This window comes from Macrobrachium rosenbergii, chromosome 44, assembly GCF_040412425.1.
Source record: "Macrobrachium rosenbergii isolate ZJJX-2024 chromosome 44, ASM4041242v1, whole genome shotgun sequence".
NCBI lineage: Eukaryota > Metazoa > Arthropoda > Malacostraca > Decapoda > Palaemonidae > Macrobrachium > Macrobrachium rosenbergii.
The window spans coordinates 45513056-45540534 of record NC_089784.1 but is presented as its reverse complement, the minus strand read 5'-3'; the positions used below and the strand labels follow the sequence as shown (position 1 = coordinate 45540534).

The 27479-nt window shown below is 43.4% G+C and overlaps 1 protein-coding gene across 4 annotated transcripts in view; it reads right to left on the bottom strand.

Annotated features, from left to right (window-relative positions):
• LOC136829557 (RWD domain-containing protein 3-like) overlaps positions 1-27479 on the bottom strand; it is a 100948-nt gene that overhangs the window by 29858 nt on the left and 43611 nt on the right. For all 4 annotated transcript variants that reach the window (XM_067088403.1, XM_067088401.1, XM_067088400.1 and 1 more), the window contains exons 2-4: positions 21109-21203; positions 11486-11607; positions 950-1121 (exon numbers count right to left, since the gene is read on the bottom strand). In XM_067088403.1, coding sequence (XP_066944504.1) covers positions 950-1121; positions 11486-11607; positions 21109-21187 — 373 coding nt within the window. In that variant the 5' untranslated portion in view covers positions 21188-21203. The remainder of the gene's footprint in view (positions 1-949; positions 1122-11485; positions 11608-21108; positions 21204-27479) is intronic.

The following is a 27479-nucleotide window of genomic DNA, read 5'->3' as shown; positions in this document are numbered from 1 at the left end:
TAAAATTTTTCAGTTTAATATCCGTAAATATCAAAGACATCCGTGCGCTAGGCTTAAAATAAGCAATATAAGCATAAACGTACCATCTCAAACAAAATATCCCAACCCTGGAGGAAGCAAACGTCCAAATTATAACACGTATAACAAGGGATAAAGGCGGATAGGCCCGAGAGGGAAAACTCGAAGCCTAAACGACAATAAATGAGACTTCCCCCAGAGAAGGATGATAAAAATATAAAACCCAATTGAATATATATATACATAATAAACAAAAGGGCACAAATGGAAAAAAGGAAAGGGAAGAAGCCCCGACCTAGTCCCGCGCCGACACAAGGTCACATGGCGTCGGGAGATGGGGATGAGACTGGCAATAAATCCCCCTAATTATTTAACTAGAGGGAAATAAAACACCTCAACCGCCCAAAATAATACACAGAGATGGTACTCAACTTAGGTGAAGAATCCAATGAAGATGCCATTGCTTGAACAATTCAACAAAAGCGCACACGACTAGGACACAACAATAGCGGACGCGTGCTAAAAGTGGAATGTGGGTGACGCCGCCTTGTTTACAGTCCGCGAGTGGTGCGGGGGTATGTAACGGCACCTCACTCAGTGGGACTTTTGACATTGGGAAAGTTTACAGGGCGGAGGCCTGTGATTGTGACAATCTCACCCTTTCTCATACACGACTCCATACCATGGAGCTCGCACCGGGGGTAGTAACTCCGGCTTAGCTTTTTAGCTTTTCTCTGGTATATTTAGCAATAGCTTTACCTAGAAATAAGTGCTGAAAGGTTATTTCACCGGCTGACACAGGTCGAGAAACCCAGAAAGTAACGTTTTTGGAGAAGAAATACAGGACATAAAAACTGCGATTCCCTCTGAAGGGAAAGGTTTCGCCCATTTTCCATTTGGATAACAACATGTAAATTAAAAAAGTTCATACCTTCATCCTTAGGTTTTGAAGTTGTCATACTGACTACTTGTCTGCTTACATCTTCTTTCTCTTGAAGTGCTGTTAGGAGACTCATGATCATTGGACTTCCACAGTAGGTTTCTGCCTCCCTTGCCAAGAATGTCTTAATGTTATCACATTCCTGGCGACTGAGATACTGTGACTGAAATGTTTAAAACTATAATTACGGTATCCATGATTCCACAATTCACAAAACATAAAAATTGATAAAAGCTAACAATACACTTTTCTACTCTTCCAAAAACTATAATTACGGTATCCATGATTCCACAATTCACAAAACATAAAAATTGATAAAAGCTAACAATACACTTTTCTACTCTTCCAAAAATTTCTAAATATACTGATTAATAAATATGGAACTGTATTAAGATTTTTAATTTTCCTTTGATTCTGTGACTATTCTTTAATCACCTGGAAAAAATTATGATGAAATATATCACATATTGATTATTCAGTATGGCCTCAAAATAAAGACCTCAAAATTATGGATTTCGATAAATAATGAACTAACCTGAAATTAATGAGTCCGTAAGTATATCAGTTTTGGAAATTTATGGAAAAACATTAAACCTACAAATGCCTACTTTACGCAGGACCTAAAAGACTGTTCAAACATGTTGGCATGCCTTGACCCAGCATGCCCTGCTATGTTGCAGATCCAGTGATATAGTTTGTCTATCTGAGTTCCATGCTTCAACAAAATTTCACTGAACCACAACTAAATGACGTGAAATTTTCTTTACAGCCAATTTTATGTGCCTTTAATCAAGATAAGAATGATTTTAATATTACTGAATACTAAAGTTATTACAATAATTCCCGATGTAAACGTGAACGGTTTACAGTACTTCAAAGCTAAGCTTCATCGTTAAGCTAGCAGATAAGGTTCTTAAACTAAATGGTTAAGCTTTGGACAGAAATAGGATTTGGTACAGGATGAGTTTGCAAGGGCATTCTTCCTATTTGAAAGGGTATTATTTTGCAATCTGGATTATTATCTTTTGCACTTTCTTAGAAAACCAAAGTACATTTAAAACCGGAAAATCGATCTAAAGTGAGCATAAATGGTAAGTTTTGTTAGACCTGGTTAGCTTAAGGTTAGCTTAGGTTGGCATACAAAGTGTGTTGTAACAGATTTTTGGCTTTTACGGAGGGAACACCTCCAAAATGTCTGTTGAACAGCATGTACATGTACATATAGGACATTCAAGCATGTTTGCCTATGGAAAACTCATTATTAATCAAATTTTACAACTTTAGATTACTCTTTTGCTCATCTAATGTTTACTCTTTTGCTCATCAAATGTTAATTCATTGGTCTTGTTTAACTGCTCTATCAATAACACCACCAAAGATTTGACTGATCATCAAACTGTTACAATTGGCAATTATTGCAATAACCATGTGAATGGTAAAAACTGATGCTTTTAGTTTTTCACGTTGAAATCCCGTACATATTCCATTCATTTCTATTTTAATGTGTATAAAGTAATGAACCTGACAAAACATCACTGGTTATGAAAGAAAAAATGTATGAATTTAGGGAAATAGGGACCCTGGAGTCATTCTGCCGGATATGATATAGCAGGGCACTTTATAAACCATTTCCCAATCAGCTTTCATCAAATTACTCACCTTTTAAGGTTATGTTACAGTAAATAAATTAAGACAATAAATAAGATATACTGTATGACATATATATATATATATATATATATATATATATATATATATATATATATATATATATATATATATATATATATATATATATATATATATATATATATATATATATATATATATATATATTGCCCGCAATTTGACTTAGCACAATGGGTGCAATTGCAAGCTCAACACCAAACAGTGAAAAAATAAATTTGTGAAAAAGAAGTACTAGTACTAAAACAATGAAATTCTCATGGAACACTTATCAAGTAATGCACTAATACTCGGTATGTTCTCCAAGAGCCTGGGATCGATGCTATCCTACATCTATATATTCGTGCACCGGAATGCATGCAAAATCTATGGGAAAAAAATCAACCAGGAATAAACTGGAAATTGACTAAATGACATCTGAGCCCTATCCTCCCAAGCAATGGGGGAAATGTAGGGAGAAGGGTGCCGGGAATCAGGGTGGCATCCAAGCCGAATGCATGTAGGACTTTGACTTCGAAATTTTGCTTGTTTGAACCTGAGAGCCGTCGGTTGGAAATATTTCCCACATATCAGGAGGACATGTCAAAGCCTTATACATCACATGATGACAGAGTGCGTATTACTGAGTGCTACAAATTAGGTTTAAAGACTGGCAAAATCAACTAACAGATGGGGAAGCCTCGGACAATACAGAACTTTCTCAAGAAGTACCGGGAGGGAGGAGAACGAGAGGTACCAATGCAAAAACATGGTGGTGGGAGGCTAGTTTTGGTAACACCTCTTTTTAGGACCTTTAACCTCCTGAAGAGAGAGGTTGAAGCAAATCCGACCCTCAATTGCCATGAAGCTTATATAGGAAAATCTTAATCTTTATAGGCCCTCAGTTTATTATCATTCAGTATTATTTGAACAAGCGCCTTGGATTTAAGAAAGCGTCTCCGAAAAATGAGTCTGGGTTTAACTAACACCTAGAAAAAGAAAAGGTTTCTCATGTTAATGTTCATAAAGAATGGGGTTTAAATGAGTGAAAGAGTGTTTCTCACTAACGAATCACTACCACGCGAGTGCTGGCAACCCTTCTTAAGTGTGGTGAGGGGAAAATTCCAATTCCTGTGATGAATGGTGGATTCGAAAATATTTATAGGATTAGTCCCAAAGCATGTCAAATTGTGTACGAGGAGTCATGGAGGGCATAACAGGTATTAGAGCAATAATAGGTGATTGTTCCATAAAAATTTCATTGTTCTAGTACTAATACTTTTTTAGCAAATTGTTCTTTAACCGTTCGCGGAAAATCCGCCCATTCACGGTATTTTTCACCGAAAAATGTTCACTAATTACTGTATTTTCATATAATTTTCATGAATAAATGCACTTTTTGTGATAAAACTATTAAAATACTCAGGTACAAGCATTTTTACAGTGTTTTTCTTGGTTTACGCTATCAAAATGGGTAGTTCTAAGTGTTTTTAGAGGGGTTTTAAGCATTCGCGGATTTGACCTATTCGTGGGGGTGTGTGGGACGCATCCCCATGAATACGGGGTTCACTGTATGTATGTGTGTGTGTATATATATATATATATATATATATATATATATATATATATATATATATATATATATATATATATATATATATATATATAGAACTTTGGTCCTCAACGCTAATTGTTTCCAGAAGTGTCGAGATTCGATTTTGTCGAATTCTGAGTTAATTTCTCCCATAAGAAATAACTGAAAATGGATTAATCCATTCCTGACCGCCAGTCATTACCCCAACCTTGCCTTTTTATACAAAACTTTACACATATTACAATTAAATAAGTTCAGAGTTGAATAACTTACTGTATCAGAAGCACTTTTTACATTTTTAAATGCTTACTGTATCAAAAAACCAAGTGCCATAGGCTAGGCTAGGTAGCCTATAGGCACTACCAGAATGTACTGCAACAGGTACACATGAAAACTGTTGTTAATAATGATAACATTGAAAAATAAGCCAGATTCTCACATTAAATTAATAATACAGTATTTATAAACCGAATTACTGTATGTCTGTTATCATAAAATTAAGAAAAATTTCTAAATTACATCGGAACTCTGTTCAAAAGCTTGTGGCAGATACAAACAAACCAGAGCGCCACCCTGGTGGTGTATCATCGTTAATACTAATTATATAAACATTCAATGTTTATGGGAAGTTTCATACAGAGTCTACTGGAATAGTGTACAAAATCACTGTAAAACATCTTTCAGTAAATATTTACTGAAAGATGTTTACAGTGATTACTGAAAGATGTTTTACAGTGATTTTGTACACTATTCCAGTAGACTCTGTATGAAATCTACCATAAGTATATGTTTATGTAATTAGTACCGTGATACACCACCAGGGCGGCGCTCTGGTTTGTTTATATCTGCCACAAGCTGCCAAGTTCCGACGTAATTTAGGAAATTTTTCTTAATTTTATGATAACAGACATACAGTAATTCGGCTTATAAATACTGTATTATTAATTTAATGTGATAATCTGGCTTGTTTTTCAACAGCAGCATGTGTGGGCTTTAAATGCTTTTAAATAAGCATGGGAAGAACGCCACCAACAACGCCAACTAGCGGCAGCCGCCCGAAACCCTTTTTTCTACAAACATCATATGATTCATCGGGTCGGATTAGGGTTTGTTGTTTGAGCTCCGACGCAAAATTTACTCAACATTTTGTGTTGAAATCCGATTATGTCGAGTTCTAGTACAGTCGAGGACCGAGGTTCTACTGTGTGTATATATATATATATATATATATATATATATATATATATATATATATATATATATATATATATATATATATATATATATATATATATATATATATATATATATATATATATATATATATATATATATATATATATATATATATATATATTATATATATATATATATATATATATATATATATATATATATATATATATATATATATATATATATATATATATATATATATATATGTGTGTGTGTGTGTGTGTGTGTGTGTGTGTGTGTGTGTAGAATCTACTGGTCACTTTTACCAGACACATATGTAATTCTAATAGCCACAGTGCCCTCTTAATTTCTCGAATTCTTCGTGCTTTTTGGATATGCTTGTAACTACACGGCCGTAAGATCCAAACGCAAGAAATCGGTATATGCAGTGTATGGACAATGGGGGACGTCACCTACCTGATATGATTTTCAAAACTGTGTGAAACAAAACTTTAAATATGTACTATAATTATGAAACAAAATTAAAACCTTTTTGATTTATACATCTTGTTTTATTGCCTTTTGGAAAAAGGAAGTTATGTTGCCGCACCCTGTATATATATATATTATCTGACCTTGTATAATTATATATATATATATATATATATATATATATATATATATATATATATATATATATATATATATATATATATATATATATATATATATATATATTATACAAGGTCAGATAAGGTCATAATCTCTCACCATATCTGTGATAAGGTCAATGATATAATTAACTTAAATCTCAAAAGAAATCATGGTAGTGTTGGCCAGCCTGCTCAATCACTCAACTCCTCTCTCTCTCTCTCTCCGTTGGGTGAGTCGGTAGAGCTGCGGACTGGCACTCGCTGGGCCGAGTTCGATTCTCTGGCTGGCTGATGAAGAGTTAGAGGAATTTATTTCTGGTGATAGAAATTAATTTCTCGCTATATTGTGGTTCGGATTCTACAATAAGCTGTAGGTCCCATTGCTAAGTAACCAATTGGTTCTTAGCCACGTAAAATAAGTCTAAATCCTTCGGGCCAGCCCTAGGAGAGCTGTTAATCAGCTCAGTGGTCTGGTAAAACTAAGATATACTTTCTCTCTCTCTCTCTCTCTCTCTCTCTCTCTCTCTCTAACTGAACTAAGTAACTTCAGCAAAACATGTCTACAAAAAGCACAATTCTTTAAAGTAAATTGTATATTTCCTAACTATACAAACCTGAGGTCCTTTAAATTAGGAGTTACTTTCAGCAAAGCTGGAAACAGCCATTGAACTTTCAAACAAAATGGTTAGGCAGGTATATAACTGTTAGAGGAGCTGGGTAAGCTACACAACTTGTCGAGCAGCCACCACAGGACCCAAGGAATAAGTGTCCAAGGATTTGTGGGCAATATCCCGAAGGTAGAAGGAAGTGAAGGTGGTCCTTTGGGACCACACCCCTGCCTTCAAAATCTATGGGACCAACAGGTTCTTCCAGAGTGCGAGGGACAGACCAATGCTGCGGGGCTTTGTGAGCTCTAGGATGAAGCGTACCGGTGTCATCTTCTCCAGCAGCAGAGTAAGCTCTCTTTATCATCTCACGAAGCCAGAAAGAATCGTGTTCTTGGACACTTCTTTCTTGGTTGAGCCAGCGCTCATGAAGAGTCGTTGACACTCAGGCTGGAGATAGTGAGTCCTCTTAAGGTAGCACTGCAGGCAGATTCCACAATAAGCTGTAGGTCCCATTGCTAAGTAACCAATTGGTTCTTAGCCACATAAAATAAGTCTAATCCTTCGGGCTAGCCCTAGGAGAGCTGTTAATCAGCTCAGTGGTCTGGTAAAACTAAGGTATACTTAACTTTTTGGGTTATTAACAACAAAGTCCTCTACGGAGGAGACTGTGAAGGACTTGAACCGAGCGTCACGGACCTATGGGCTCTAAGTATTCGTTACGAAATCTGGGATGAAATCGAGCATAACCGGTCCCCACCCCCTCGAGTGTTTAACATCAAAGGAAAGTCTGTGAAGTTCGCCAACTCTCTTCACTGATGCCAGGGCAAGCAAGAAGACAGTCTTGAGGGTCAGATCCCTGTCTGACGACTCATAAAGGCTCACAGGGTGCACGAGTCAGGCTCCTTAAAACGAGAATCACATCCCACACAGGGGACCTGAGGTCCCTGGGTGGGCAAGACCTCTCAAAACTTCTCATCAGTAGTGATATCTCAAAAGATGAGGAGATATCTACTCCCTTTCAGCTGCAAGACTAGGCCAAGTGCGGCCTGATAGCCTTTTACTGCTGAAACAGAGAGAAGCTTCTCTCGGCGAAGAAAGACAAGGAAGTCCACGAACTGCTGAACAGTAGCTCCGACTGGAGAGATACACCGTCCACAACACCAACCACAGAAGACGGACCACTTTCCCTGGTATACCGCTGCGGAGGATCATTTGAGGTATCCAGCCATCTCCACTGCTGCGCGATGCAAAAAGCCTCTCGCTCGCAAGAGATGCCAGATAACCACCAGCCGTGAAGACACAGGGACTGCACTGCCAGGTAATACCGCTCGACAGGGGGTTAACACAGCATGTTGGGCCAGGGGGAGGATCTCTCTTGGCGCCTCGGAAAGGAGAGCAAGCAGGTTGGGATACCAAATGGCCTGAGGCCATTTGGGAACCACCAGAATCATCCTGAGATTCGGGGTGATCATCTCTTGGCTGATCACCCTGCGAATCAGACAGAACAGAGGAAAGGCGTAGACATAGAGATTGTCCCACAGATGTTAGAACACGTCCTCTGCAGTGGCCTATGGGTCTGGCATGACTGAGCAGAAGACCTGAAGTTTTCTGCTGTGTCAGGTGGTGAACAGATCGATGACTGGACACCCCCACAGATCGAATAACCTTTCCGCGACTTCTGGGTGAAGGGACCATTTTGTTCCAATCACCTGATTCTGGTGGCTGAGCTTGTCTGCCACTACATTCCTCTTGCCTGGAAAGTACCTGGCTGACAGCTCTATCAAATAAGCCAGCACCCACTCGTGCACCTGCATTGTCAACTGGTGAAGCGGGAGGAACATTAGAACCCCCCTGCTTGTTGACATATTCCACAACCATGGTATTGTTGCTCATCAGTACCGCAGAGTGCCCCATCACTCGATCCTGGAACTCTTCGAGAGCCAGGAAGGCTGCCTTGAGCTCCAGGATGTTGATGTGAAGATGCTTGTCAGCTCAGTGCCACACTCCTGAAGTCAGCAACTCCTCCAGGTGTGCGCCCCATCCCTTGGTCGCTGCATCTGAGAACAGAAGCGTGTCCGGAGGGGAAGTATGCAGACATAAAGGCAGTCCCCGGTTTACGATGGGTCCGGCTTACGACGTTCCGAAGTTATGACGCTTTTTAAATATATTCATCAGAAATTATTTCCCGGTTTACAACGCATGTTCCGGGGTTACCACGCATCATACTCCGATCCGACGGAAGAAATATGGCTCCAAACCAGCAGAGTAATTTGGAGGTTCTTTTGATGAAAAACTCAATAAAAATGTAGTTTACATCGTTTTCAATACACCCAAAGCATTAAAAGTAAGGTTCTCTTAGGATTTTTGAGGATTTTCGACAATTTTTCGGTGTATGACGCAGCGTAAAAACAGAACCCACATCGTAAACTGGGGACTGCCTGTATTTGAAAATACGCATCCTTCAAGTCCACCATAAGCACGAAGTCGTTCTCCCCGACGGAGGCGAGCACATATCCCCCCCCATCTCCATCGTGAACCGAGTCTGGCGAATGAGATGGTTCAGGGGAGAGAGGTCTATGACCGGTCTCCAACCCCCCGTGGCTTTCTCTACAAGAAAGATCAGGCTGTAAAAGCCTGGGGGACCAATCCGACACAACTTCTACAGCACCCTTGCTCAGCATGGCCTGCACTTTTTGCATTAGTGTGATGTCCAAGTTCTTTCCCGACACATGTTGCATGAAGTTAACACCAAAAACCCATTGCCATCATCAGTGACTTACTTGTCTGGGGACAAATTTCCCCAGTATTACACCATTCCCTTAATTATATTTATGATATTAAATTGAGTAATGCAATGTAATTCCTTTTGCTGTTCAGATCCTGCTGTAAATTGTAAATAAATTTATATTTACTTATTAAGGCTATCACTCTGGCCACCTTAACCTCCAATTTCTCCTTCTTCTTGTTTTACGCTTTGCGGCCCCATTAGCAAGGCTATCTAAAATTACCCTAATCTATTGCTGAAGGGCTGCAAACGCAATATTGGCTTAATCTTGCCAGAATCATCATTTTATTATTGATTGGAGAAACAAATAAAAAAATTCAATATTCCCATGGCAATTTGGATCAGGAAACGAACTAGTAGTGAAATTTATTTCGGTCGCAAATAGTGTTTACATGCGTAATTCTAGAACTAGGAACCTCGTAAATTCCCATCAGGAATTAGTTCCCGCTCAAAAAAAAGAAAGCAAAATTTTCATAGGTAGGCCAGTGCAAAGTGTATTGTACAATCCAGCCAAGGACCATTAGGTTGCATGGTAGTGATTTTCCATTTAGGGCTCTTTGCCTTGCATGTTCGGCAAAATTTGCATGTTATTTAGACTTGCTAGGGAATGCTAGGCTATCTAATTCTTTTGTGAAAGCTCAGAGCACATTTAAGCTGTAGGGAGTGTTAGTCGAAGGTGTTAGAAACGGCAATTTCTCGAGTTGCTCCCAGACATTTAAGCTCATCTCTTATTAGTCCCTAAGCTCCGCCTCCGACGTAGGCAGCCAGTCTCTACCGTGTACTTCTTGCCTGGAAATTCAAAGATCACATTTTCAAAAATTCCTAGTCTCTTAAAGTTATTGTTGCATTGAATAATCCCTCGGATTCCAGTGTTTGGCTTCAAGCCTAAATTTCATAATCCATTCCATTCCTTAAAGTTATTGTCAATATGTAATTAACTATTACTGTACATTTGTTTGTGTGGCATTCACTCAGAAAAGATTCATGTATTCCATCTGCCTTTTGTATATAGAGAGGAAGTTTGTGTGTTCGTACATGCACTGTTACCGGTGCAGTTGTCTCAAGTCTGTCAGCCAGCCGTCACATACATCACTCACGACCTTGGGAACTGTCAAATTAGTTCACCATTTTGAGGTCTGTCTGTCCACTGTCACTTTCACACGAGACATGTTATAAATTAAAGAAAGCGTGCTTGCTTCACATCACTCCTATTTTAAGCCTTTAAACCATCGTAACTGCAAGGGAATCTTCCTTTTAAACTCTTTCCGTTATTAACATTCAAGAGAACTACTAGTAATTCTTATTGGTATTTGCCACGTCCGTTCACTTTAAAGAATGTAACATTCCTGCAATTGATTTAATTATTAATTCTTACTCGAGACCATGAAGCGTCAATTAATTCCCATGTTACGCTTCACTATTCTGTTTGAGAGAAACTTTTATCTTTACATAACTTCTTGGGAAGCATGTTTTATTAATTTTGATGTAGTATATATGAATCTAGGATTTTATAAAAGCTTAACTCATAAAAGGCCACAGATAATCAAAATACGGGTGAAATATATAATACTCACAAACTTTGTTGCTCAGGTATCCAAGACAAAGAACAACCATGGTACAAAATACATTTCTATAATTAAACTTCAGAACGAAAGTCCAGTTCTGAGACCACAGAAATAATGAGACATCATAATGGCCAAAGGAAGAGTAAATGTTCTGCCAAGTGAGCAGCGGGATGGCGGTTCACCCTTTCACTCACCATACAAATACCTTATCTATCTTGCAAATAAGCTTCTGTGACCAAAACCAGCTGCTGCTGAAAGATACTCCTAATACAAATACAGCATGAAGGTTTGCATTCTTGTTAGTACACAGGATAGTCACACCTCAAAAGCAATTAGGATTAATAAGACCTTAGCCTCCTGTCCCTGAACAATTTCAATGATGTTGGGGCATCACAAGAGCTTCCTGGAAAACTTTTTCAAATGAACTAAAAGCATTTATAACTATCTTTTATAAATTATGGTACATATCAAACAATATTACCTGCACGGAGATGGATGGCGATTTTCCCGGATAAGAATCCAACAGCACAAAAGTAACCGTAATTTTCAAACTTGTATCATTACTTGGGCTTGTGGTGACACTGAAAGTTACAGATGAATCCCCTACAAAGAAAATACAACAAAGCCAATTAAAAAGTTTTTATAACAAAAAAAGTTTGTTCTGACACAATATACAAACCGTTGGTCCTTTACATTATGAATTACTCTCAGCAAAGCTGGAAACGGCCACTGAACTTTCGAACAGGGTGGTTAGGCAGTTAACTACTGTCCGGGAGGCAGGAGTCACACCTGCCCAGATGTAAGATTCCAAATTGCTTTCGGCTGTCGTGTGCTGCAGACGTGTTTCTTGCTCTCTGCCTTGACTGCTATTGAGCTGTTTTCCCGGTGAGGATCTTTTCTTGTTTTTCTATCATGAATGTTGATAAACCTCACAGGCCCTCCTTTCCCCAGCGTGTGTGCCCTGGGATAGGGGGTAAGAAGTGCAATAGCTTCTGATCTAATGATGACATGGACCCACATGCCCTTTGCTCCCCTTGCAGGGGGCATGTGCGTTCACGTAATTCACCTTGTTCAGAGTGTTGTTCCTGGTCTGCCGAGCAATGGGTGAAGTTTGAGGGGAGGAGACAGTACTGAAGGAAGCCCTTGGTGGCTGACCCGTTGGGATTGTTTCTCCCTCCCGGCAAGTTTCCCCTTCTTGCTGCTTCTCCTTTGGGTGAAGACTCCCCCTCGTCTCCTGGCTCCCGCACTGCTCCGCCTGCCCCAGTCGCTGCTGGTCCAATCATTGACGTCTCCACTGCCCGGGATGAAGATGAAGAGGAGACTGCCCGGGATGAAGATGAAGAAGTCAAGGAAGAGGTCTCAGAAGGTGTCGTTGTCTTCATTGTCTTCATCTTCGTCGTCCTTGTTGTCTGCTACCTCTTCCTCTTCTTCTGAGGCTCGTCGACCGAAGAAGAAGGTGGCTGTCTCTCCCCCCAACAAGGAGTCTCGCCCTGAGACTTCTAAGGGACTGCCTCCTTCCACAGGGAAGGCAGTGGGATCTCTCATTGGCTCATCCCGGCCCACGGGCCAGGGAACCAATTTGTTGACCCCTGGGTCAGTCGTCTCAGAGCCAAGGGTGTGCAGACCTTGATTTGCACTCCCGTTGCGGCACCGAAGAAGTCCATTTCTAAGGATGGCACTGTGTCAGACACTCATTTGTGAGCTGTGCTGAGTACTGGGTCTCTAAGGAGACTCGGATACTCTGGGCTGGTACTGGAGAGACAAGAGAAAGAGCCCGGACATGCAGGTGTCTCGACTCTTCCTGCTGGCACTTCCACGAGTGCCAAGCAAGGTTCCCAAGAAGGTGCTTTGGCCTCTCGAGTTCGAACACCTGGCGAGACGGAGAAAAGGTCCCCTGCTCAGTTTTCTTGCGAAGTTTTGGCCTCGAAGAAGACTGGGGCCCGTCTAGAGGACAGCATAAGTTCTCGCCAGCCAGCCATGCTTTCGACTCCGCCCACTCCTTGAACGTGGCCAGCCTAGCTCAGTGGAGTCGAACACACGGCTCGACTCATGTCAACTGCTCTACTCTCCTCAGGACAATGCTTCACCAAGGCAAAAGTGTTCTCCTTGACCCGAGTTGCCGTCATCACTGCAGGTTGGTGACTGCTATCAGCCCACTGCTCCACCAGCAAGACTGGCAGGGGTGCCCGATCCTCCTCGCCTGTCCCCTCAACCTCCTGGGCTTCCCCAGGAGGTGCGAGTTGGACAGGAGGAACTCTGGTGAGTCGTCTCCCAGGAGTTCAACTACAAAGGCTTACATTCCTGGCTTGGTTCTTGGATCAACGAGATCATATGCCCGCATAGTGCAGGAAGGATCCCAGGGGTCTGCCGAGGTTCTCCCTCCTGTGGGGAGAGTAGATAGGGAGGACTGAGCCCATGGAAGGACTCGAGGGTCCTCTTCCCCAGGATGCAGACACCCTCGAGATACAGAGGACCTTTGCAGAGGTTATTTCTCTGATTCGTCAGCACAACAACCTTGGGGAAGGGACCGCGGCCTCGTCTATGGATCATCCTTCGACCCTTGAATCCTTCTGGGGTCCGAATAGGAACCCAAGGTTTTGGTGGGGCTGCCGTGGTCCATGCTTGCCGAGGGGGTTCTTGACCAAGTGAATAGCCTTGTGTCTGGGCAAGACAATTCGCTTCGTTCGAACCGCTCGGACAAGTTGCTTCCCCCTCCTCTGCCTTGACAGAAGCGATTCTACATGCCCTCGGGAGGGGCATTGCCCCCTAAGCAGGTTGCCCGGACCTGGTCTGTCTAGGCCCTGGTCTCTCGTTGCAGAAACTTACTGCAGAGGGTATCTCCTTTTTGCAGCAAGAGCTAGCAACCCAGGAACCCACTACCATGGCTGCTCTCCAGGTAGTCTCCTGGTTGGATCTGTGGTCGTTCACCATATCCAAAGTGGCTGCCTCCTTGGGTGCTATTGTACCCAGGGAGGAGTCCTATTTCGGGAGACTGTGCCAGTCTGGAGGTAGAGCCATCTCCTACCTTGCTCACCAGACAGCTAACCTGTGGGCCCACCTGGTTCTTAAGCAAAGAGATGCTGTTCTTTCTCACTTTGCCAGGTCCGTGGGATCCGAGTTGGCAATGACCCTGCGGGACGGACCATTGCTGGGTTCTGCCTCTCTCTTCCCTAGAGAGTTGTTAGATGTTGCAGTGGAAAAGCGTCGGGCCGATGACAGAGACCACCTTGTCCACCAGACAGTGGCTAAGACCTCCAGGTCTTCGAGCTCCACTGCAGCCCAGACTCTTGGGCCAGGCTAGCACTTCTTCAGCCTCTAAGAAGTCCCAGACTTTGAAGGGATCCCGTGGGAACACCCAGCCTTCCTCTTCCTCTGGAAAGGGTGGGCATTCGCACCCCTTTCAGCCCGCCTTCCAGTCTGGTAAAGGGGGCAAGGGGAAGAAGAAAGGGAAAAGCTACGGGCAGTGTTCCACCCGACTGCTGCCGAAGGATGGGGGGTGCCTATCGAGCCATTGGGCAACATGACAGCAATATAGAACCGAGACCTGGGTGGTGGATGTCCTTCAGGAGGGATATCTACTACCCTTCGAGTCTCGGTCACCTCTCACCGTCACACCGGTCCGTCTCTGCACTTATGTTCCTGGATCTCTGAAGGACATCACACTAATGCAAGAAGTGCAGACCATGCTGAGCAAGGGTGCTGTAGAAGCCATGTCGGATCGGTCCCCAGGCTTTTACAGCCGGATCTTTCTCGTAGAGAAAGCCATGGGTGGTCGGAGACCAGTCATAGACCTCTCTCCCCTGAACCATTTCATTCCCCAGACTCGGTTCACAATGAAGGCGGTGCGATCTGTGCTCGTCTCCATCAGGGAGAACAACTTCAAGCTTACGGTGGACTTGAAAGATGTGTATTTTCAAATACCCATTCATCCGTCCTCTCACAAGTACCTCCGCTTTATCCTCAGGGAAACGGTCTTCCAATTCAGGGCACTCTGTTTCGGGCTCTTGACCGCTCTCCACGTGTTCACGAGAATGTTCACCCTGGTGTCAGCTTGGGCCCATTCACACAGGATATGTATGTTAAGGTATCTCAATGATTGGCTGGTCCTAACAACCTCCCTGCCGCAGTTGATACAGGACAGGGATCGGCTCCTTGAGTTTTGCCGCGATCCTGGGATTGTAGTAAATACAACTTGCAGCTTAAAGTTACTGAAGCAGTATATTTCCCTGCCGATCTTTTCTCCAAAGCAAATAAGGGTATAGTGTAAAAAATATATCAGTCCTATTGTACAGTACTTAACGTCATTTGTAACATAACGACAGTAATTGTTTGACCGTACGATGGTTGAAATACAAGCAAAACAGTTGTTATCCGATACGATTAGTAGCAAAACAACAGTTTCCCGTTCGGTTGTTTATGGCTGTACGTATTTACGCAAGAGTATAACGTTACTAACAATACTTTTATCATTCTCTTTTACTTTTTTAACTAGCAGATGGAATAAAGAGATAGAAAAAAGAAGTTGGTCTATTGTAAGTTGGTCTCTCTTGCTGCCTGCGCCTGCGCGAAATCTAAAAATATTTCCTAAAAATATTTTCGTATCGGTATTAATTGCTAATCTCATCATAAACTCGAAATATCGTAAGTCGAATTATCGTAACTCGAGCACTACCTGTATTTGATAATTGTCTTTTCTTTATTAACCAACTTGTACTGATTTATGGGATATTTTAATTCTAAGATGAGGTGCTTAGCTACTGGGTTTCGTGTATTCTAGCCTAATAAATGGCTAATCCGGCAAAATGGCTAATCCGGCACCCTCCAGGTCCCAATGACGCCGGATTAGTGATGGTCAACCTGTAATAGTTTAATGTATATTTGATGTAGGCTGGTATTTTTAGGCATACTTTGGTGTTTGACCCTTCATGGTAGACAGGTATAAGCGTTTTTAGAGGGGCGTTGTAAGCATTCGTGGATTTGACCTATTCGCGGGCGTGGGGGGGGGACGCAGCCCCGCGAATACGGGGGGTTCACTGTACTGTGGTTTTGTTGTTCAACGAAACCACTGAGTGTCGCAAAACTCATCCTGAATTCTCAAAAGGCCAAAAGGCTGCCTTCAGTCCAGGATGTCGATGAGAAGGTACTAATCGTCTTGGTTACACCCCTTCAAGACAAAGTCTTCCAGGTGTGCGACTATTCCTCGATTGGTGAATCGGAAGTAGACACATGATGTGAGGGGAATATGCAAGCACATTCGAATGTTCCTTCAATCAAGCATTAGCCTAACTCATTCCTCACACTTCAAGAGGAAAGAAGAACAGAGGAATGGAAGCAGACCTCCATTCTCCACCATGGGGAAGCTTCTGCAAGATGACAGGATACCGAGACGATTAGCTCTAGCCTGGCTGGCATTTCCCAAATCGGGAGCACAGAAGAGGAAGTGGGATGGAAGTTTGCTGAAAAGAATTGCCGAGACCCAAGGGAAATAGATACTTCTCCTGAAGGTAGACAGGTATAAGCGTTTTTAGAGGGGGTTGTAAGCATTCGTGGATTTGACCTATTCGCGGGTGGGGGACGCAGCCCCGCGAATACGGGGTTCACTGTACTGTGGTTTTGTTGTTCAACGAAACCACTGAGTGTCATAAAAACTCATCCTGAATTCTCAAAAGGCCAAAAGGCTGCCTTGAGTCCAGGATGTCGATGAGAAGGTACTAATCGTCTTGGTTACACCCCTTCAAGACAAAGTCTTCCAGGTGTGCGACTATTCCTCGATTGGTGAATCGGGAAGTAGACACATGATGTGAGGGGAATATGCAAGCACATTCGAATGTTCCTTCAATCAAGCATTAGCCTAACTCATTCCTCACACTTCGAAGAGGAAAGAAGAACAGAGGAATGGAAGCAGACCTCCATTCTCCACCATGGGGAAGCTTCTGCAAGATGACAGGATACCGAGACGATTAGCTCTAGCCTGGCTGGCATTTCCCAAATCGGGAGCACAGAAGAGGAAGTGGGATGGAAGTTTGCTGAAAAGAATTGCCGAGACCCAAGGGAAATAGATACTTCTCCTGAAGGAATCCATTCCCAGGCCTCAGCAATGTTGCTGCCAGCTCCAGAGACTTAATAAGTATCATTTCATCCAGGTATCTACAGTAGAACTTCTTCCCGGTTGATACTTCTTTCTCTCTTCCATTCTTCCCTCCTCCCTTATGGGAAAGAAGGTGGAAAGAGACACAGTTATGCGTAATTTCCCGGAAGGGAAGAAGAGGGTTGTGTGTTCTGTGATCTTCTGGGAGTTGAGGGGGGCTGGCTTGAACTCAAAGAGCAAGGCAGAACCAAGTAAAGGTTCATTCCAAAGGGTCGAGCCAACTCAGGACTTATGAAACCGGAGATCTGAATTGGGACAAAGTCCTTCTTCTTAGCAACAGAATTGCACAGAAATGCAGTCGGCAAGACCCTCTGAGGCAAGAAGAATTCGTACTCTGTCGAGGCAGGGGAGAAGTTTGGTGTCTTGACCTGAATGAACTCCTTGTCGAGAACGCTCTCTCAAGCAAGGACTGCAGCGGCCCCCAAAACTCTTGGCCCCTTGGGAACTGCAAGAGTTGCGAGCGATGAAGATTATTCATTGGGGGAGCCGCAGTCCTGTCCTGGGGATCTTCGCGCTGACAAATTGGCATGAAGTTCTCCGAAAAACAAGGGCGATCGCAACTTGAAGAGGAAGACCCTCGCTGCTTCTGAAGCGTGAAACTCCTTTACCTCTCTCCTTGGAGGGAGACCTTGACAGATCCCAAGAAACCCTCCTTGGCTACCTGGTTGTACTACGAGACAATCGGGGGACCAACACTCAAAGCACACCAGGCAGCCGAACTCTGAAGACAAATTCGTCGGAGCTCTCTCTGTCTGTCTCAGACCCCTTGGAACAACCAAGAGGAAAAGAGAACAGGTGAGGAGAAAGAGTACCCCGACCTGTCCTGCCAATAAGACCAGCAGGAGGGGCGGACTGTGAGCAACAATCAACCGAAGTAGATTACTGCCATATGGGGGAAGAAGAGCGCTTCTGCTGTGGCAAAGCACTTTCCTGGGAAGAACAGAAAGTTCACTCGAACAGAGCCGAGAACCCGATTCAGAAAAACTGAGTGGGGCTGAGCTGAGCTGCACCGAACCAAGGCAATCACACGAATGTGATCCAGACTGGGTGGTGTTCGATGGACTGGGAGGCAGGCGGGGCGAGCCAAGCCAAGCCAGTCTCGCAAATGCGACCAGGGGCTGGGCGGGGCGAGCAAGCCGAGTGAGCCGAGCTGAGCCAAGCTGAGCCAAGCTGATCGGGCGAACACAATCGGAACAGGACAGGGCGGAACTCATCTGCCATGAACTTGTGCCAGTTTCCCAAACTCTAAACCCCTTGAAGGCTGAGGCCCCTCGAGAAGAAGGTTCAAAGGGGAATTCTGTGTCTGCTATCTTGCATGCTCGAACCCTAAGGTTCAAGAATCAAGGATGAAACCCAGCCAATAACCGAAGCAGCTGGCGGGCAGTATCGAGACACCTGGCATCTCAGCACCAAGTGGGTGTCTCGGCACTTTCTCGTCAGGAGAGCGCTCGTGATTCATAGACTTCGAGCAACCCACAACTCCCAAAATCGGGAGCAGCTGCTTTCGCTTTCCTAAGAAATTGAAAAGAGCCAGGTACAGCAGACTTGTAAGATTAGCAACGAGGGCGCGGCCTCTCGAGGCCCCCGAAATGTGAGACCCCAGAGGAGAATGCGAATCGGTTCCCGCCCCAGGCCGGGAAGAGCCAACAAGAGAAACTTGTCTCCCGGAAAAGAACCAGTCCCTTAGAAGTCCCGCAGGACTCCCAAAGGGAATCTCTTCCCTGCTTCTTCTGGTGTTCGAACTGATAGGATCGAGACACCAGGCTGGGAACCCGACCGAGTACTGGTAAGCACTCGGGGAGTGCTTGTGGTGCTGGCAGCAAGAGCCGAGACACCTGGGTGCCTCGGCCCTTTCTCTGTCACTGTTCCCGAACTGGGCCGGGGAGAGTACTCTCCAGACCAGATCGGGATACAGTACTCGATATTCCACAGAATCTCGAGCACTCGGAGCGGCTCGCGAATGAGCGCCCAAAGCAGTCCCCGTCTTAAGAGGTGGGACCTCTAGGACTGGGAACAGGATCTCAAACTGAGGTCTGCACGCCCACGGCTCCTGAAACACAAAACCCAGGGGTAAGCAAATTGGTTTCCTAACCCAAAGGTGCCTGCGATGCTCACTGTCAACCTGAAAGAAAAAGCAAAGATGATTAGTAGAGGGAGACTCCTCTTGCTATGAGGGGAACTGCCCTACGCAGCAGGAAGAGGCCCCTTAGAAGAGGTCCCCCACCCTGAGAAGGAGAGAGATCTCTACCAAAGGAGAGATAAGGAAGAACCTACAGGAGGAGAAGGAAAGAGGGGAGGCCACCAAGGGTGCCATGGAAGCATAACTTACCAACGACGCCCGCAACCTCCCCCCTGCAACTCTTTATAGCGCAGGCGACGAAAACAACACTCAGCACAAGTAGGAAGGAAGTAGTCATGCCCTTTTACACCGAGGGCGGGAGCCCAAGAAGGGAAGCGAACTCTTATGTTCTGATGAATGTGGGGGAGCGAAGATATTACATCCCAATCTAATATTTTTGGACATATACGGGAACGCCTTCCGTATCTAAATAAAGGGCTACTGGAAGAGAAGCATTACCACTCAGTTACGCCCTTCTAAATACGCCCTTGGCCGTCAAACCCAAGACAGTGCAGGTGAACAACGGCTTATGCAAGGCTATCACAAATTGTGGATTTGTATTAATAAATATCAAACACACATAATTTTACACAAAAATACAGGAAGATCCTACTGGGATAATAAAGACCTTAATGACAGTCAGGGAAAGGGATCTAAAAACATGTCTGCAACGCATGACGGCCGAAAGCAAACTGGAATGTTTACATCCAGGCAGGCGGGTATTCCCGCCTACCTGGCGGTAGTTGCTGCCTAACCACCTTGTTCAAGAGTTTAATGGCTGTGTCCAGCTTCGCTGTAAGTAATTCCTAATGTAAAGAACCAATGGTTTGTATATTGTGTCAGAACAAATTGAAGAATTGTGTGTGTAGCTGCTGTTCTTAGGTCAAATAAGAATAAAGATGACTATTTTTATCCTTGTTGCAAATGTTTCTTGAAAATGTTAAATTATAACAACTGTACTTTACCTCTTTTCAAACTTTGTTCTTAAATCATGATTATGGAAGCTGTTCTGTAAATGACAATTTGTAAACACTGAAATTGACCCTGAATTTTTAAATTCATTTTTGTAACTACGGGACAATCTTGTTAAATCTTGGTTAGTTGGTGTTGGCACCCAAGAGGCACTAAAAATAATGGAATAGTGGAATACCCCTTGCAGTGGTAGTGGTTCTGTGTCCTGCGGGACACAGGAACTTGAGGGAGGAGTAGTGACCTGAGCCCTTGGTGATTTTATGTATGCATAACATCCTGAGCTCAAAATATCTTAACCACATACAGCATGGTTTGAGGGCCTACCTAAGAGGAGGGCTAATTTTCACCTGACAGCATGTCTAAGATTTATTTGTCTTATGAATGACAGCATTTTGTAATATGAGGCTCTCTAAGGCTACAGTGTAAATAAAGTTTGAAATCGTAAGTCAGCAGGAGCAGGAAGAGAACCGCTCAGCAAGGAGACCAACAAAGAAGTGAGCAAAACACGTTAAAGGGAATATATTCTACAATAGCAATAGAGCTGCCTTGTTTGCTAGTAAATGGCCACTAACACTGCAGTGTCAGAATTCCACAACTAGTCTAATATATTAAAATAAGTACAAATGATAACTGCATTGCAATGTTTTGTACTTTGTATGATTACATCTCTGAATGTATACAAGGTTACATCCTGGGAACTCAACAGAAATGCTTGTTTTGGCTAGGAAGTAAATTCATTATCATCACTCATTTTAGGAACGAGTGTATGGCCAAATTGTTTAAACATCTCTTCAAGTATTATATCATAGGTAGTCTGAGTACTAATTTACATGAACAATAACATTGCCCATTAGTGATATCTCACCTTTTGAACTTAAGAAAAATTCATTCTCTCCACAATAAATTGCTTGAATGGCTCCAACTTCTTCAAGAATTTCCTCCATTCTTCTGCATAATAGGCTGAAATAAATCAAATATCAGTTTCTTAAAGCATTTGCATTTTTCAAGGTATACAAGCCAGAGCCTTTCTGTAGGTGTATTCCTCAGTGCAAGATGGAATAGCAGTAAAAACTTGGTAACAAGGTAGGTAAAAGGAGTTAGGTAGGTAAGTAGAGGACGTCATCCCTTTGGCATCAAGGATTATCTGGGGTGGATAAGGTAGGATTATGATAAAAGGCTCTGGTTTGTATAACCAATAAAATGTAATTTACTAAAAAAAAAATTGCAAATTTTAAAGTAATTTGTATTTTTCCTAACATACAAACCTAAAGGTCTTTACATAGGATTTTGCTTGCTGATGAGAGCTGGAATATCCATTAACTTTCAAACAAGGTCATTAGCTACCAACAGTAGGGAGGAAGTGCCACCCACTCATTGGCCTGCACTCCACTTTGCATTTCAGCCCAGGTATCAGAATGAAGGGTGGCTGAGGTGGGCCATAAATGTAGACTTTCAGCTTTTTATGTTAAGAAAAATACAAATTACTTCAAAATTTGTGATTTGTTCCTACACAAATACAAACCTTCAGTCTTTACATAGACTTACCCATTGGAGGGTGGATTCTGGGTAAATCTCTGAACTGACTGGAAGTTCTACCCACCTGGAATCTCTTCCTAATATCAAAGAGCTGAGGAAGGAGTCCTGTGCCTCTGTTTTGTTGAACATGTGGGATGTTCAACTGCCAGGCTTCTGGGCTTGAATTAATGAGTTTGAGTCATTATTAAAAAAAAAAAAAAGGCTTGGATTAACCCACAGTATTGGAGACAATAAAAAACTATTAAAACCAATATGTTTGTTTTATTTTCAACCCCTCTCTCCCCTTGCTAGAGAGAGGGGAGGACTTGCATCAAACAATCTGCTCTAGATTATAGGCAGGGAACTCAGTTATCTAGACTCACCTGCAGCCACCACAGGACCCAAAAAAAACTTGTCCAAGGACTATGGGTAATGTCCCGAAAGTAGAAGGACATAAATGTGGTTTGTCGGGGCAACTCTCCCACCCTTAATACATGTAGAACCAATAGGTTCTTCCGGAATGCGAGGGACAGACCAATGCCCCTAACCTCGTGAGCCCTTACTCAGAATAGACTCTTGTCTACCTCATCAGAAGTAGAGTACACTCGCTTGATTCTCTCATGAAGCCAGAAAGAAATCATGTTCTTGGACACCTCTTTCTTGGTCGAGCCAGTACTAACGAAGAGTTTTCAACACTCAGGCCTGAGATGTTGAGTCCTCTTAAGATAGTACCGCAGCACCGTAACTTAAACAGTAGCATCTTGTCTTGATCACCACCAACAAAGTCCTCTGGAAAGGGGATTGAGAAAGACTTGAATCTGGCATCAGGGACTGATGAATTGTGAATCTTTGCTATGAATTCTGGGACAAACTTGAGTGTAGCAGATCCCCATCCTCTCGAGTGCTTAACATCGAAGGAGAGGCCATGAAGCTCACCAAATCTCTTTGCTGATGCCAGGGCAAGCAAGTAAACAGTCTTGAAGATCAGATCCCTGTCTGATGACTCTCGTAAAGACTTCTAGGGTACACAAGTCAGGCTTCGTAAGACGAGAGTCACATCCCACTCAGGGGGCCTGAGTTCCCTGAGAGGGCAAGACTGTTCGAAGCTTCACAACAGCATGGAGATCTCCCACTAGGAAGAGAGATCTATGTCCTTCAAGCGAAGGAATTGACGAAGGGCAGCTCTGTAGCCTTTAATAGCTGAGATGGAGAGAAGCTTCTCTTGATGAAGAAAGATGAGAAAGTCTGCTACCTGCAGAAGAGTAGCTACGACCAGAAAGTAGAGCTAGCAGGTCCAGATACCACTCGGCATGTGGCCACTTGGGAGCCACCAGGGTCAACCTCAGATCTTGGGTGATCATGACCCTGTTGATCACCCGACGAATCAAAAAAAATGGAGGAAAGGCGTACGCCTCTAGATTGCCCCATAAGTGCTGGAAGGCGTCTTCTATTGCTACCCATGTATCCAGCATGAATGAATGGAACACCAGCAGTTTTCTGTTGTGCCCGGTTAGAAAAGAGATCTATCACTGGAGGCCCCAAAGATTGAACAACCTTTCTGCTATGTCTGGGTGTAGGAACCATTCCATCCCTGTCACCTGACCCTGGCGACTGAGCTCGTCTGCCATTAAGTTCCAGGTCCTGGGTTCCAGGTACATACTGGCTGACAGCTCTACCAAGTGTGCTACCGCCCACTCATGCACCTGCACCATGAACATGTGGAACTGAAGAGAAACCAATCCTCCCTGCTTGTTGACATATGCCATTACCGTGGTATTGTCGCTCATCAACACCAAAGAGTGCCTGAAGTGCCAAAAAGGCCATCTTGAGTTCCAGGATATTGACGTGGAGGTGTCTGTCATTCTGGTTCCACACACCTGAAACCAGCAACTCTTCCAGGTGTACGCCACATCCCTCAGTCAATGCATCCAAAAACAGAAACATCTCAGGAGGGGAGTGACTAACGGCACTCTTATTAAGAGGTTCCTGTTGTCTAGCCACCATGCTAAGTCCTTCCTTACTTCGTCCACAAGAGGAATTGGGAGGAACAGGGAGTCCCTTACTGGAGACCAAAACTCCTTCAATCTCCACTGAAGAGAATGAAGGTGAAACCACCCATGAGGAACCAGTTTCTCCAAGGATGACAGGTGACCGAGAACAACTTGCCACTGCTGAGCCAGTTGCTCTTGTTGTGACAGGAACAACTGCGCTTTCTCTCTGAACTTGCTGATACACGAGTCTGAGGGTAGACTCATGCTGCTGCTGTATCTATCAGCTTGCCCAGATACTTAGCCCACCGCCTGGGTGTGAGATCAGACTTCTCGAAATTGATCGCCACTCCCAAGTCATGACAAAATTCAAGAAGTTGGTCTCTGTCCTGGAGCAACTGCAGCCAAGAGCTTGCCAGGTAAGCCAATCGTCGAGATGCCTCAGAAGACGCATCCCTTGTGAACTGGCTCAAGCTGAGACAAGGGTGAACACTCAGGTGAACACCAGGGGAGTGATTAAGAGCCTGAAACAAAGTGCCCTGAACTGGAACACTGTCTCCCCAAGGGTAGAGCAGAGGTATTTGCGAAACATGAAGTTGGACTCCCTGATGTAATCAAATACTGACCATACTATTTCCATCTTGAACCTGGTCCAGCAAACGAACTGATTCGGGGAGAGATCTATGACTGGTCTCCAACCACCCTTTTTCTCTAAGAGAAACAGTCAGCTGTAAAACCCAGAGACCAATCTTTCATGACTTCTACAGCGCCTTTCTTCAGCATTGCTTTCACCTCTTCCCACAAGACAAGGTCCTTCAGTGAGCCAGAAACGTAAGTCTGGAAGCAGACAGGATCATTGGTGAGAGGTGGCAGAAACTCGAAGGGTAGTAGATACCCTACTCGAAGAACATCCATAATCCAGGTCTCTGCTCTGTATCATTTCCATGTTGTCCAATGGCTTGACAGACAACCTCCACCAATGGCAGCAAGCGGGAGGAACGCCACTCCTAGCATTCCCCCCCCGCCCTCTTACCTTTGTCCCCTTTCCTAGGATGGGCAGGAAGCTGAAAGGTGTATGGCTGCGCACCTTTCTTAGCAGGGGCAGAAGAAGACTGGGTATTCCTACTGGGGCCTGAAGAGGGTAGGTCAGCTTGACCCGAAGGTCGGGCTGCAGTGCCACGTGAAACCCCGACCTTGGCCACTACCTGGTGAACAAGCATGTTACTTTTTACCCTTAGCCCGTCTGTTGTGGCTTCCATCTCTCCTGTAGGGAAGAGGGAATTCGAACCCAGAACCGATCCTTTTCATAGCGCCAATGCTGACTCTGACTCAACAAACCTGGTAACCTGGGACAATACAGTGTATCTTCTCTATAGGACCAGGTTTGCCCACAGGTTAGCTGTCTGGTGGGCTCGGCAGGTGATGGCCATACCTCTGGACATCAGTCTTCTGAATAAGGATTCCTCTTCGGATGTACGGGACCACGAAGAGGCAGAAGCAATCTTGGCCACAGCAAGGGACCAAAGATCAATCCAGGAGACTGTTTGGAACTCTACCACGGCAGTCAATTCCATTGCCGATGCCTCCTGCTGCGAAAAGGAAACTTCTTCCACACAGAAGCTAGTGACATACCCGGACACAGACGAACCAGGTCCGGGTCAACCTGTTCTGTCAGCAAAGGCCTCTCCAAGGGATTGCAGCAATTCCTCTGGTGAGTGAGAAGCTGAGGAAGTGTCTTGCATGATCAGCTAGACTGAAATGAGTTCTTCTGACCAGACAAGAGAATTCACCTGGTCCAAAACCCCCTCGGCAAGTCAAGATCATGGCAAGCCCATCGAGACCCTGGGTTCCTTCTGGGGTCCCCAAAAAAGACTTGATGGCTGATGAGTGGTCCACGGGAAAAGCCATGGTCACTTCCTCGACACCGTTGTACTGCTGTATCAAATGGACGGTCTCTGAAAGACTCCTCTGCAACTTGGGGATGTCTCTGAAAGACTCCTCTGTAACCCAGGTTACTCCTCTACAGGGATGGATGGATGGATGTATGATATTTAGGGCAAAAGCCCAGAACATATGCCAGGCACTGGGATGCCAACAAGGCCATTCAGCGCCCCCGAGTAATGGAAAGAAAATAAATTATGTTAAAGTTATGAATTCATGAAGGAAATGATTAATAAATAAAATGAAGTGATGTGACCAATAAATAAGGGTATGAAGTTTAATGAATGATGTGCTATACACAAAAAAAAAAAAAATTAATGTCATTAAAATTCTAGGCTGGCCCGATGGATGATGTAATAAATTAAATAAAATTAAATATCGTTAAAAATTTTAATACACTTTAAAAAATAGATGATAGCAGAAATATCTGCTTCATCTCCCCAAAATATCAAATTACGTAACAGGGATTTACCCTGAAAATATCTCTCTCTTTGGTTAAAAATATCTGGGGCAGACCACCAGAATGTGCTCCACTGTTAGTGTCTCGTCACAGTAAGCACACTCTGGAGGGCTGGTTCATTCCTTCTAAAATAAACTGATGGGTTAATGAAGAAAATGCTTAATAAATAAATATATATATATATCTATGATGTGATTAATGTGCCCAAAAATCCTTAATCTCGTTAAAAATAACCTCTGTTATCGTCTGTCAAAATATCTGCTGGAATGACGAAGACCACCACCGTAGTACATTATCCCTAATATTTCTATATTTCTTATTATTGGCAAGAAGGGAGAAGTCCACCTTTCATGCCATTTACTTAAAAAATAAGATCTAATGGGACCTTTTAGATCTGTATGAGGCACTTTTTCTAAAAGAGGTTTCTGATAAAATACTAGCAGCTTTCGCTTCCCTGTCTGCCATCTCATTTCCACAAATCCCCACATGAGAAGGGACCCAACAGAAAGAGACTGATTTACGTCAGACAATATATAATGGAAAAGCCACTCCTGAACTTTTTCAACTAATGGATGAAAGCTATTAAATTTTTTAATAGCTTCTAAAGTGCTTCTAGAGTCTGAGTATATGACAAAATTAGAGTCACTACTTTGAAAAACTAAATCTAGGGCAGACACTACGGCTGTTAATTCTGCAGTAAATATTGATGCAGAGTCAGGTAATTTAGCTGTGTACGCTGTATCACCAAGGATAACAGCAAGCCAACACCACTATCTGACTTAGATCCATCTGTATAAATTTTTGTAAAATTAGTATGGGTAACATCGTGCTCTAAGAATTTTCCCTAATCTCTTCTACAGTGCAGTCCTTTTTGTTAAACAGTTTCTTACATATTGATGCTTCTGGGATAAGCCATGGAGGATTTACAGGATATTCTACTTCCAGGACTTTCTGGGATTTAAGATGATTATTCCTAACATCCTCATTCAGTCGAATTTGGAATGGTTTAGAAGCTCTTGTACCAGAAAAACTTCGTGAAGTCTGTTTCCTTTAGTGCTTGAAAGGAGGGATTTTTGGGAGCACTTTTCATTCTAGCCATGTATCTTAACCCTAGCTCTTGCCTTCTTAGATCAAGGGGAAAATGATCTGTATCAACATAAATGCTTTCAACAGGCGAAGTTCTAAAAGCCCCTGAGCATATTCTCAACCCCATGTTGTGTACAACATCCAGTTCCTTTAGCTTGGTTTTACAGGCTGAGGAATAAATCTGACAGCCATAGTCTAACTTAGATCGACACAGAGAGTCATATAGCCTCAGAAGGGATTTCTTAT